Source organism: Myotis daubentonii, chromosome 8 (genome assembly GCF_963259705.1).
Source record: "Myotis daubentonii chromosome 8, mMyoDau2.1, whole genome shotgun sequence".
Taxonomy (NCBI): domain Eukaryota; kingdom Metazoa; phylum Chordata; class Mammalia; order Chiroptera; family Vespertilionidae; genus Myotis; species Myotis daubentonii.
This window is the reverse complement of record NC_081847.1, coordinates 58,157,065-58,170,772: the sequence shown is the minus strand read 5'-3', so window position 1 is coordinate 58,170,772 and position 13,708 is coordinate 58,157,065. Positions and strand designations below refer to the sequence as shown.

The window sequence follows — 13,708 nt, the reverse complement described above, 5'->3', positions numbered from 1 at the left end:
CCCAGTCGGGGGGGACCGGGGCCTGCGTGGGCCAACCGCCAGGCCCCATGTGGGGGGCCATCCTGCCTTGTGGCGAGTTCGAGCGGCAGCAGCAGGAGCCAGACAAGGACTGCGCCCTCCATCTTGCCTTGGGGTCTCCATCTTGGGACAGGACCATGTGCACCCTCCATCTTGCCTTGGGTCCTCCATTTTGGGATGGGGCCACGTGCTTCCTCACGGGAAGAAGCCGCTGCTAGCCACACCCAGGATTTCTCTGAATTAACCAATGGTGATCAAGGGAAGTGCACGCCATCACTATGACCACATCCTGTACCGACTCGCGCCTGGCCAATCAGCCGGGCCCACAGTGCCCTCTCCTGCCCCCACTCCACCCCCCTTTAAAACCCCCTGTCCCATCAGGCCTCGCTCTCTCGGCCGCTGGACTTTCCGCTGTGTCGGTGGGTCTGGTGAACGGGGAGCGCAGGCCGGCTTGCATAATAAAGGACTCTTTGCTTTTGCATCGGACTGACTGGCTCCCTGGGGGTCTTGGGAACTTTGAAATCTGGGCACAACATTTTGGGGGCTCGCCCGGGGTTCCCAGGACCATCGAGGGACCCGCAATCCGGAGAGTCTGACTGACCGCGGCAGGGGTAGGTGTGTTGTTTGTTTTGTTTGTTGTGTGTTTTGTTCAGTGTGAGCTCATTTCTGGAATCTGTAATTGCCTGAGAGGGTCTAGGTGGACGCACCCCAAAAGACCACAGGCGGGGGGGAGTTGGAAGACGTTCCGCCCCCCCCAGGAGGGATGGATATGCCCCTCAGAGGGATGGATATGCCCCTCGCGGAAAGCAGGTCGCTCCTGCTAGCTAGTTTGGTATAAGGCCATTGTCTAGCGTTCGGGTTTGGCTTCCATGGAATTGGAAGCCTGTTTTGGTTCTGCTTCCATGGCGTTGGAAGACTGTATTTTCGGGCCCGTTTGTTGTTTGTGTTTGTGTCTTTTTGGTTTTATTTTGTGGACTCACTGGACGGACATTATGGGACAGACTCAAACTACCCCTTTAAGCATTATGGTCGATCATTTCAGAGAGGTAAGGGAAAGAGCCAGGGACCTCAGTGCAGAGGTTCGGAAAGACCGGTGGCAGACTTTTTGTTCCAGGGAGTGGCCAACTTTGGACGTTGGGTGGCCGCCGGAGGGGACTTTTGACCTCCCCACCATCCGCCGAGTCAGGGATGTCGTCTCCCGACTTAGGGGGGGACGTCCTGGTCAGCTTTCTTACATTGTTACTTGGCAGGACCTCGTGGAAGACCCGCCATCTTGGCTCAGGCCCTTCCTACCTCCACGTCCTCCCGGGCCGAAGCCCATTCTTGCTTTGCAGAGAACGGAAAAGGAGGAGAAAAGGAAGACTCTCACCCAGCCTTCGGCCCCTCCCCTCCCTATCCTGCAGGGGGGGACTGAAGAAGAACTAATCTTTCCTCCCCCATATAGCCCATGGAGGGACGATCCTTCCACGCCGGGAGTGGCTGGGGGCGGAGTTCTGGGAGTGGCTGGGGGCGGAGTTCTGGGAGTGGCTGGGGGCGGGGTTCCGGGAGTGGCCTCGGTAGGAGGCCCGCCTCTCACCCGGCAAAGGGCTCAGCGGGAACTGTCTGCTGCAGCACCTGACTCCACTATCAAGACCCTGCCCTTACGGGCCGCTGGACCCCCGGATGCGGATGGCAACCAACCGTATCATTATTGGCCTTTTTCAACATCCGATCTCTATAACTGGAAGGCACAAAACCCCAAGTTTTCTGAGAAACCAGGGGGACTTATTGACTTGCTAGATTCTGTTCTTTTCACCCATCAGCCCACATGGGACGACTGTCAGCAGCTTTTACAGGTTCTGTTCACGACGGAAGAGAGAGAAAGGATCCTCAATGAGGCCCGGAAAGTGGTTCCAGGCGTGGATGGAAACCCAACTGCCAACCAGGTCCAGATAGATGTCTCTTTTCCCTTAACTAGGCCTGAATGGGATTTCAACACGGCAGAAGGTAAGGAGAGGCTTTCGGTCTATCGTCAGACCCTAATGAGAGGTCTCAGAATGGCTGCTAGAAAGCCAACTAATTTGGCCAAGGTGGGGAATGTTCAGCAGGAAAGGGATGAGTCTCCAGCTGCCTTTTTAGAACGGATCATGGAGGCTTACCGTACCTACACCCCCATGAATCCAGAAGCTCCTGAAAACAAGGCAGCTGTGATCATAAGCTTTGTAAACCAGTCGGCCGCGGATATTAAAAGGAAACTACAAAAAGTAGATAGGTTGGGAGAGAAGAGTTTACAGGATTTACTGGCAGTGGCAGAGAAGGTGTACAATAACCGAGAGTCTCCAGAAGACAGGCAAGCTCGCGTCGTGGCTGCCTCTAGCAGTAGGCAAGCTCGGGACCTGGCTAGGGTCCTGCTGGCTACGACCATGGACTTCCCCAAGGAGCGAGACCGTCGCTTCCGACAGCTTGCAAGCAATAAAGGAAGAGGTAAGCAGACCACCCAAGAGGGGAGGCGGGGGCTACGGAAGAATCAATGTAAGTTTTGCATGGACATAGGGCACTGGGCTCGAGAGTGTCCGAAGAAGGCCGGTGAGAAGGGAGACAGGACTGACCGAGTCAAGGTCTTAGAGCTGGGTGAACTGAGTGATTAGGGGAGTCAGGGTTCGGACCCCCTCCCCGAGCCCAGGATAACTCTCAGAGTGGAGGGGACTCCTGTTAACTTCCTTGTTGACACCGGGGCACAACATTCGGTCCTCCGTACCCCGCAAGGAAAACTGGCGAATAAAAAGTCCTGGGTGCAAGGAGCAACTGGTATGAGCCAGTATTCATGGACTACCCGAAGGACAGTAGATTTAGGAACAGGCCAGGTATCCCACTCTTTCATGGTAATACCGGAATGCCCCTACCCACTATTAGGACGGGACCTACTGACCAAAATTGGAGCTCAAATAACTTTCAGACAAGGGGGGCCTCAGGTCACCGATGAGGAGGGCCGCCCCATTCAGGTCCTGACCATGAGGCTAGAGGATGAATATCGCCTCTACCAGAAGACTTCCCTGGTGGAGGGCAGTATGGACAAATGGCTACAAGAATTCCCAACAGCATGGGCAGAGACAGGAGGGGTGGGGCTGGCCGCCCACAGGGCCCCAGTCCTAGTAGAACTAAAACCAGGAGAAGGTCCGGTAAGAATCAAGCAGTACCCTATGCCTCAGGAGGCACGGAAGGGGATTCAGCCTCATATCAGGAGACTGAAGAGCTTGGGGGTGTTAGTTCCCTGCCAGTCTGCATGGAACACTCCCCTACTGCCGGTTAAAAAGCCCCAGACAAACGACTACAGGCCAGTACAGGACCTCCGAGAAGTAAATAAAAGAGTTATGGACATACACCCAACAGTCCCAAACCCGTACACTCTCTTGAGCTCCTTGGCACCCTCTAAAGTCTGGTACACGGTATTAGATCTGAAAGATGCCTTCTTCAGTCTACCCCTAGCACCTCAAAGTCAGTCCCTGTTCGCCTTTGAGTGGCATGACCCAGAGGAGGGCTTCAGTGGACAGCTGACTTGGACACGCCTACCCCAGGGGTTCAAAAACTCGCCCACCATCTTCGACGAGGCGCTGCACGAGGACCTGGGTGAGTACAGAAGGGAACACCCCAACCTCACCCTCCTCCAGTACGTAGATGACATCTTGATTGCTGCAGACACAGCCAAGGACTGTGAGCGGGGGACCCAAGATCTATTGGCCACCCTGGGGGCCTTAGGGTACCGGGCATCCGCGAGGAAGGCTCAGTTATGTCGAGAAAGGGTGAGTTACCTGGGATACATCCTGGAGGGCGGGCAGCGGCGGTTATCGGATGCCAGGAAAGAGACTGTTTTGAAAATCCCTACTCCCACCTCCCGAAGAGAAGTAAGGGAATTCCTAGGATCGGCCGGCTACTGCCGCCTCTGGATACCGGGTTTTGCCGAAATCGCCAGGCCCCTATATGAAGCTACCAAAGAGGGAAAGGCGTTTGACTGGACTGAGAAAGATGAAGCTGCCTTTAGGCAGTTAAAGAAGGCCCTTCTAGGTGCCCCAGCCCTGGGCCTGCCAGATATTACAAAGCCCTTTCACCTCTTTGTGGATGAACACAAAGGGATAGCGAAAGGGGTCTTGACTCAAGCTTTAGGCCCCTGGAGCCGCCCAGTGGCTTATTTGTCCAAGAAGTTAGATCCTGTAGCTGCCGGCTGGCCACCATGCCTGAGAATTATCGCGGCAACAGCGCTCTTAGTCAAAGACGCCGACAAACTGACCCTGGGGCAGGAAATCTGGATTACAACCCCACATGCCATTGAGGGAGTCCTGAAGCAGCCTCCTGACAGATGGATGAGTAACGCTCGTATAACCCATTACCAGAGCCTCCTACTCAACCCTCCAAGAGTACGGTTCCACCCCAGTGCGGCCCTCAATCCCGCTACTTTGCTGCCCGACCCTGACTTAGATGCCCCACTACACGACTGTGCGGGAATCCTAGAGCAGGTGCATGGACTCCGGAAGGACTTGACCGACCAGCCCCTCCCTGATGCAGAGGCCACCTGGTTCACGGATGGGAGCAGCTTCGTGCGGGACGGGTGCAGGTACGCGGGTGCAGCGGTGGTCACTGAAACGGACACTGTGTGGGCGGAGGCCCTGCCCTCCGGGACGTCAGCCCAGCGAGCAGAACTCATCGCCCTTACTAAGGCACTGACGCTGGGGGCTGGAAAGCGGCTTAACGTTTACACAGACAGCCGTTATGCATTTGCTACAGCTCATGTCCACGGAGCAATCTATCAGGAGAGAGGGCTACTGACGGCAGAGGGACGGACAATAAAAAATAAGCAAGAGATTCTCGATCTGCTTGCAGCCTTATGGCTTCCTGCCAAGTTAGCCATAATCCACTGCCAAGGGCACCAGAAAGCTGATGACCCGGTAGCAAGAGGTAACCAAAAGGCTGACCAGGCTGCGAAGGCAGTAGCCCTTACCTCGGTCCCTACCATGGCCTTACAACTCCCAGACCCAGGGGACCCAGTCTTACCAGACCAGCCCAAGTACTCCCAGGAAGAATTGCAACGCATCAGAAAGCTCCCCAGAGCCCATGAAATAAAGGGATGGTGGCATACACCAGAAGGGGAACTCATACTACCAGACCGGCTCGGGGACACGGTATTAGAACATATGCACCGGTCTACTCACCTGGGGACCCGGAAAATGAAGGACTTAATTCGACATGCTGGGATCAAGATTCACCAGCAGGATACCAAGATAGATCAGGTTGTATCTGCCTGCAAGACCTGTCAACTCACAAACACAAGAGCTGGATCAAATGAAAGAGGGACCAGGCTCAGAGGCACCAAACCGGGAGCACAATGGGAAGTCGACTTCACTGAAATTAAACCAGGGAAGTATGGTTATAAATATCTTTTAGTATTTGTAGATACCTTCTCTGGCTGGGTAGAGGCATACCCAACCAAGCATGAAACAGCTCAGACGGTGGCCAAGAAGCTGCTCGAAGACATCTTACCCAGGTATGGTTTTCCTGCTATGATAGGGTCCGACAACGGGCCAGCCTTTATTTCACAGGTAACACAGGTAGTAACCAGGGCTATTGGGGCAAATTGGAAATTACATTGTGCTTATAGACCCCAGAGTTCAGGTCAGGTAGAAAGAATGAACAGAACTCTAAAAGAGACCCTTACCAAATTAACCATGGAGACTGGTGGGGACTGGGTGGCTCTCCTACCATATGCCCTTTACCGGGTAAGGAACTCCCCTTACACCCTGGGCTTTACTCCCTATGAAATCATGTTTGGCAGGCCACCCCCTATCATTCCTAACCTTAAAGCTGACCTTCTCGCTGAATTTGAAAATCAAGAACTATCTCTTTCTTTGAGAGGGCTCCAGAAGGCACATGAGGACATTTGGCCACGCCTCCGCGCCATCTACGAAGCCAGCCCAACCCCAACTCCTCATCAGCACAGACCAGGAGATTGGGTCTACGTCAGAAGGCACCGCCGGGAGACCCTAGAACCACGTTGGAAAGGTCCCTACACTGTGGTGCTGACCACCCCCACCGCTCTCAAGGTAGATGGCATCGCGACCTGGGTCCACCACACTCACGTGCGGTCAGCGGATCCATCCATGACCCGGAAAGACTTCATCACCAAATGGAGCATCGATCGAGATCAATGCAACCCGCTCAAGCTCAAGCTACGGCGTGCTCGACCTGCCTGATGCCGGTAACATGGCTCGCGATCACTCCTGTCACCAGGAGCCCCCACAATACTGTGTAATACACGTAGATAATGCCTGCATCTTCATGGACAAGGCTCCAAAGAGACAAGGACAATTTATGGGGTCACATGTTTAGTAGCAGAAGATTCGGCTGCCTAAAGCAGCCATGATGTTTCATTGTATTGATATGTTATATTAACCTTTGATTCTTTTGCAGGTTTCGAATGTATGTTGGCTGTCCTGGAAGGGAGCTGTGTGGGGTGGCCCCCAAAAGTAAAGGGTGTCTAGCTGGCAAGGGGGCAGGTGCCCAACTGGGCAGGAAAGGGTGCCCATCAGGTTTTGGACTCTGTTGAGAGACAGCTAACAGCTGGCAGCCTATATACTGCCTTGCAGGCCTGAGTCACCATGCCCATGTCAGGGGTAGTAAAGCTAAAAAAAAAAAAAAAAAAAAAAAAAAAAAAGAAGCCTGTTTAGAATAGAAGGTTAGGGGGATAGTTATGCATAGGAAGAAGGTTTTATGCCAACAGTTACTGTTTTGTTTTAAATCTATGAAAAGGAAGTAGCAAGGAAAGTCAGAAAATCTTAGAGTAGATCAGTATGTTCTTCTCCTTATGTAATTCCTCCAGAATCTGGCGATATGTGAAGGGATTTATTCCCTCCTGAGAAGGCACTTAAGCATTCTGTATTGCCAAAAGGATCCCAATTGTCTACAGCTGTTGTCTGAGCTCTCCGTTCAAGCTGGGTTTATGAAAAGCTGGTACCGTGGATCTGTCTCTTGCCCAGTGGCGTAAGCTGGGGCCTCTCTGTAGACGAAACCTGGACTCCCCAAGAGATGTGATCAATGCCGGGACCCCGCCAGCAGGCGAGGGGAACCCAAGGCAGTTGCTGGGCATGGAGGCCAGAGGGACATAGGCTATCAAGGAGACAGAACTGAACCTCACATCACCCTACTTGGCCCAGAGATAGCTGGTAGTCAACGACGGGTAAGATCCCACAGGGTGGGACGACCTAAGACAGGCACAGCTGGGGGCCAGTAGGAGAAAACTTGGGGTGCAACAAAGGTGGGGCACAGATCCTCACCCCCCCCAATGGTGCACGGGCTTGAACACTCGCCCCTTCTGAGGAAGGTCTCCTGTCCCCGTGGCTGCTTCTTGCTTCCCATGCCCAGCCCAGACCAGGAACCAAATAACAGAAGAGACTTGGTCCAGCTGAAAATGGTGCCCAGAAAAACGGAGGCTTAGTTCAACAGACTCTAAATTTAAACCTAGCCTAACAAACAGGAATGCTTGAGCCTCTTCAAGGCAAATAATACTAAATCTTGATTTGTTTTTTTTATGATAACCATGGAGGAATTCTAAGAAGAAAGATCCTATTTCAATAGAAGTTATTAAATCTAAAATGGTTTCTTTCACTTCCACCGGACCATTTGTTAGCCTTATAGGGATAGTTCAGTTGATAGTTTTGGTGGAATAGAATTGCAGCCCGTCTCATGATTGAGCCGGAAGTTCCAAGACAAGGGGGGAATGAAAGGCGCACCGCCCGCCTCTCCGGGCGGTGCGGGGGGAGGAGTCTGACCGCCTGGCTCTGAAATCCCTCCGCGCCCGCCGTAGGGCCTGGCCTCCCCGGAGCGGTCGAGTCTCCGGACCGGCTGCGCGGTGGCCGGCAGCGGCCGAGGGGTGGGGGCCTGGCGGCGTCCGACCACGGGGGAGGTCATGGGGGCGGAAGGCCTCACCGCCTCACTCTTTCCTCCCTTCCCCCGTGGTCGGCTCCCCGCTTGCCCGCGCTGAGGCCGAGGGTCCATGCGGCCCTCGGGGCCCAGTCGGGGGGGACCGGGGCCTGCGTGGGCCAACCGCCAGGCCCCATGTGGGGGGCCATCCTGCCTTGTGGCGAGTTCGAGCGGCAGCAGCAGGAGCCAGACAAGGACTGCGCCCTCCATCTTGCCTTGGGGTCTCCATCTTGGGACAGGACCATGTGCACCCTCCATCTTGCCTTGGGTCCTCCATTTTGGGATGGGGCCACGTGCTTCCTCACGGGAAGAAGCCGCTGCTAGCCACACCCAGGATTTCTCTGAATTAACCAATGGTGATCAAGGGAAGTGCACGCCATCACTATGACCACATCCTGTACCGACTCGCGCCTGGCCAATCAGCCGGGCCCACAGTGCCCTCTCCTGCCCCCACTCCACCCCCCTTTAAAACCCCCTGTCCCATCAGGCCTCGCTCTCTCGGCCGCTGGACTTTCCGCTGTGTCGGTGGGTCTGGTGAACGGGGAGCGCAGGCCGGCTTGCATAATAAAGGACTCTTTGCTTTTGCATCGGACTGACTGGCTCCCTGGGGGTCTTGGGAACTTTGAAATCTGGGCACAACAAGCTCATGTTCATAAATAGCAGAAGACTGCTATGCTGAGAAAATTTGCCCTAAATTGGTCTTGTCTTTTTCATGATCCTCTCCAGCCAGGAAAATTCAGTGTGCCCTTCTGCCAGGAGAATGTAACATGTTTCTTCCGACGACCATGTAAATGGAAGCACTCCTTCAGTATATAACTTAGCAATATAAAGACTCAAAATTGTGTGTGTGTGTTCATCACATACTCAAACACATGACAGATAGCCTGGAAGCCTGGCTCTCCCCCTTTTCTTTTTCCCCAAATTCTCAAAAGTAGCTCCACTGTGAAGTGAAGGAATCAGAACAGTCCCCAAAAGATAGTGCAGATTATTATGAATACACCAAAATAAGTTGGCCAAAACGAGTCAATGTAATTAAAATCACTCAATAAGACATTGTATTAATCTGAGTTCTCTAGAGAAACAGAAGCAATAGGAATAGGAGACCTTGTATAGTTATAGTTATACTATATCCATATTTTAAAAGTTTTGTATAGGAGTGGGCTCATGTGATTATAGAGGCTGAGAGTCCCAACATCTGCAGTTAGCAAGCTAGAAACACAGGAGAGCTCAGGATACAGTTCCACTCAAAGTCTGAGTGCAAAGGCAAGGACCAATGGAAGTCCCAGCTGGAAGACAGTCAAGCAGAGAGAAAATAAGTTCTCCCTACTCAGCCTTCTTTTTTTTTTCTATGCAGGACTTCAGTGAGGGGGAAAATTTGCTTTATTCAGTCTATTTATTCAAAAGTTAACACCCTCACAAACACACCCAGAATAACGCTTAATCAAATGTCTGTGCGCCCTCATGGCCCAGTCAAGTTGACACACAAAATTATCCTAGGAACACATATTCAATAATGTTCAGCGTGAAAAATGAAAAAAGGAAAATAAATTATATGAAATGACTAATGCGGCAATCACAAAAGCTTTTTAGCCAGAATATTTTATTAAAATCTCAATTTATCTTTTTCTCCCTTTATATGGCCCTCTGCCAACACACACACACACACACACACACACACACACACACACACACACACATTGTGAAACATCTTCGGTCTGGAATTTTTTGAATAGATAGCAGAAACACTTTGAAACTACTTTTGGCTTTTTCTCTGTTCCATGAAAGGCTAAGCATTGAGAAGACTGTTAGTTTGCCCATCATCTGAGGGGAGAAGGAGAAGGCTTATGAGGGCAAGAAGGGAGGGAGCAAGGGAAAGATTGCTTTAGACTGGAAGCAGCATCAAGGAAAGGTGAAAAGTCCTAAGCCAGGATGTAATTGGATGCAGGCTAGCCCTCTGATCAAAGAATGCTAGTAACCTGAACAAAATATATAATTTTTATGTAAACATGAATATGTAATAACAGGATTGTGTTCCCTGAGAGAAGAGAAAGGAACTAACTGAGCCAAAAATAGCTCTCTGCCTTGAGGCATTTTCCAGCAGGGAGCTAGTGCAATCTTTCATGGAGAGCCCCAGCAGAGTTAGCTGTCACCCAGAGGAAGGAGAGGTCACTGCTAGGAGTGGCTGGAGCTGCTAGGTTTGCATGAAAAACCACTAGAAATGAGGCAGCTGCACAGAAAGAAAGCTCTAGAAATCTTCCCATGAATACCTAAATGTGTGCTGTGCTTGCATCACTGAGGCAAGCTTAAAAGTAAGTGCTTAGACTTGAAGAAATATGACAGAAATCAAAATAGATCTGGGGCTAGCAATAAAAACCAAAATACTAATTCCCAGTATAAGTTGTGAGGTTATTTTTATCAGTTATTTAGATGGCTGTTAAAAAATTTCCAAACATAAGACTTTTTTTTTTTAATCTTTACATTGTGGATCCTACCTTAATTGTGTTAAGATAAGATCATATGATCACTGATTCATTGAAATATGTTGAAACTTGCCCCATACTTAATATGTTATCAATTTTGGCAACTGATTAATATGTGTTTGAGGAGAACCTAGATTCGCTAATTAACCTGTTAAACTCTACATTTTGCTAGTATATAAAACTTAATTAGGTTGTTCAAGTCCTGGATACCCTTATAATTTGTTTGTCTGATTCATTATCAATTACTAAAAAAGATATCCTAAAACTTTCCACTATAATTTTGGAGTTATTAATTTGTTCTCAAAATTTGTCAATTAAAGTTTTGCCTACTTGAATCTATTTTACAGGTATGCATAATTTGTTATTTTGCATAAATTCTTGTTAAATTTTTTATTTATTATTTGCAATATCTTTGTTTTTTTTTAATAATGCTTTTTGCCTTAAAGTCTATATTTTGGATGATTCAAAAATTAGTTGTCTGGCATAATTTTTTTTGTCTACCCACTTTTAATCTTTCTGTTTTCTTGATTTATATACGGCCTTTGAACACAGCATATAGCTGATATTATAGCTTTATCTTATATATTTCTATAATTATTAAACTTCGCTCATTTGTAATGATTTTCATGGCCAATATATTTGACCTTATTTCTCTCATTTTGCATTTTCCATTTATAATTTTTTTTAGACTTTTATTCTTTTCTCTCTTCTTTTCTAACATTGCCTTTTATCTATAACTATGGGCCCGGTGCACGAAATTCGTGCACTGGGTGTGTGTGGGGGGGAGTGTCCCTCAGCCCAGCCTGCCCCCTCTCACATACTGGGAGCCCTCAGGCGTTGACCCCCATCACCCTCCAATCGCAGGATCAGCCCCTTGCCCAGGCCTGACGCCTCTGACAGAGGCGTCAGGCCTGGGCAGGGGACCCTCATTTCCCCCCATCACTGGTTCTGCCCCCCAGCCCAGGCCTGATGCCTCAGGCCCAGGCATCAGGCCTGGGCAGGGGACCCCCAGACCTCTCCGATTGCTGGCTCTGCCCCTTGCCCAGGCCTGATGCCTTGGCCAGAGGCGTAGACCCCCATCACCCTCCGATCGCCTGATCGGCCCCTTGCCCAGGCCTGACGCCTCCGCCAGAGGTGTCAGGCTTGGACAGGGGACCCCCATCTCCCCCCGATCACTGGCTCTGACCCCCGCCCAGGCCTGAGGCCTCTGGCCCAGGAATCATGCCTGGGCAGGGGACCCCCATCTCCCTCTGATCGCTTGCTCCACCCCCCGCCAAAGCCTGATGCCTCTGACCCAGGCTTCAGGCCTGGGTAAGGGGACCATCATATCCCTCCAATCCCCGGCTCCACCCCCCACCCAGGCCTGATGCCTCGGCCAGAGGAGTTGACCCTCATCACCCTCCGATTACCAATCACCGGATCGGCCCCTTGACCAGGCCTGAGGCCTCTGGCAGAGGTGTCAGGCCTGGGCAGGGGACCCCCAGCTCCCCGCGGTTGCAGGCTCCGCCCCTGCCCAGGCCTAACGCCTCTGGCCTAGGCGTCCGGCCTGGGCAGCGGGGACCCGTAGCTGCAGCGGCCCCGCGATCGCGGGCTCCGCTTTAGGCCCAGGCAAGGGACCCCTAGCTCCCGGGACTGCCAGCTTCAACCGTGCCCAGCTCCCATCACTGGCTCCACCCCTACTTCCTGCTATCACTGGCCAGGGCGGCAAAGGCGCCTGATTCTCCAATCATGGCTGGGGGGCAGGGCAAAGGGGCCGCCTTTGCCCTGCCCCCCAGCTCTTAGCTCCCACCTGGGTTTCGGATCACTGTCAGTTGCAGGGGGCTTCTTCCTGCTTTCCCTTTCGCCTCCCTTCATTGTGCCTACATATGCAAATTAACCGCCATCTTGTTGGCAGTTAACTGCCGATCTTAGTTGGCAGTTAATTTGCATATAGCCCTGATTAGCCAATGAAAAGGGCAGCGTCGTATGCCAATTACCATTTTTATCTTTTATTAGTGTAGATGTGGTGGTGGTTTCATTGGTGTATCTGTTCCTGGAAAGGGGACCTGTCCCTGAGTGGGTCATCCTAAAGCTGGCTGGTAGTGTGTGAGTTCTTGGCTTCCCGCAGGAAAGATTTCACAGAGCAAGTCCAGATGATTTGTAGAGGACATTTCACTGTAGAGACAGTGAAACAAGGAAGAGCCGAGGATAGAGGAAGCAACAGGAGAGGGACTAGGTGGGGAAATGAGCCTAGGTTGGGCTACTTCGGCTCACTAAGAAGTCAGAGAAAAGGGGGGCCTTGGGGACAGGGTCAGGGTGTTAGCTCAGAATGAGCTGCTGCTACCCACTTCCACCTAGTTGCAAGCCTCGTGGGGTCCCTTCCAATTTAGGGGATGCAAGCTTGTGAGGGAAGAAGAGGAGAAGGGAAAGGCAGCGCAGGTGTGCTCCTGGGACGGACAGTGTGCAGTGTCCTTTCTCTTATCTTTTTTTTATCTCTCTCTGCTGGTGGGAATCTTAGGGGAGGTGGGGAGGGGGAGGGTTTCAGCGGAATGTTCATCAGTTTTCCAGGGGTGACCTTTCACGGTCCTGGTCTCTACTGACTGGTCAGTACTAGGGCAGGGGGTCCTTAATCACTATAGCTGGGCCTGACTTTGCTCACCTGGTTTTGCTGCTTTTCTGGACCTGGAACTGAAATACAAGGCCTAGATGTTATCTCTAGTGAGGTGACCTTCTGAGTCTGGCTGTAAATTGCTCTGCCCTTTTGTTCAGCTGTTTCCACTTCTCCATTCTACTTGCCAAGAAATTCTCCCAGCTTTTTATTATCTTACCTCATACCCATATGCCAAACTTACCAAATTGTGTACTATAAATAGGTGCAGGGTTTTTTTACATAGCACTAGAGGCTTGGTGCATGAAATTCTTGTACTGGGGGTGGGGGGCTCCCTCAGCCTGGACTGCACCCTCTCACAGTCCAGGACCCCTCGGAGGATGTCCACCTGCTGGCAGTCAGACATTTCTCTTGCAGTCAGGCGCTCTCGTAGTCCGGGACCCCTGGTTCCTTACTGCTTGCCTGCAGCGAAGGGGAGAGAGGCTCCCGCCACCACCGCTGTACTCACCAGCCATGAGCCCAGCTTCTGGCTGAGCAGCACTACCCCTGTGGGAGCGCATTTAGCACCAGGGGGCAACTCCTGCTTTGAGTGTCTGCCCCCTGGTGGTCAGTATGTGTCATAGCAACCAGTTGTTCCACTGGTTGTTCTGCTGTTTGGTCAATTTGCATATTAGGG

The 13,708-nt window shown here is 51.6% G+C and overlaps 1 protein-coding gene across 1 annotated transcript; it reads left to right on the top strand.

Annotated features, from left to right (window-relative positions):
• Positions 1-795: 795 nt before the first annotated feature.
• LOC132239749 (uncharacterized) lies at positions 796-6,287 on the top strand. The gene is given in 2 exon segments (XM_059706518.1): positions 796-1,461; positions 1,519-6,287. Coding segments are annotated over 2 exon segments (5,295 nt in total). The 5' UTR covers positions 796-887; the 3' UTR covers positions 6,240-6,287.
• The last annotated feature ends 7,421 nt before the right edge of the window (positions 6,288-13,708 follow it).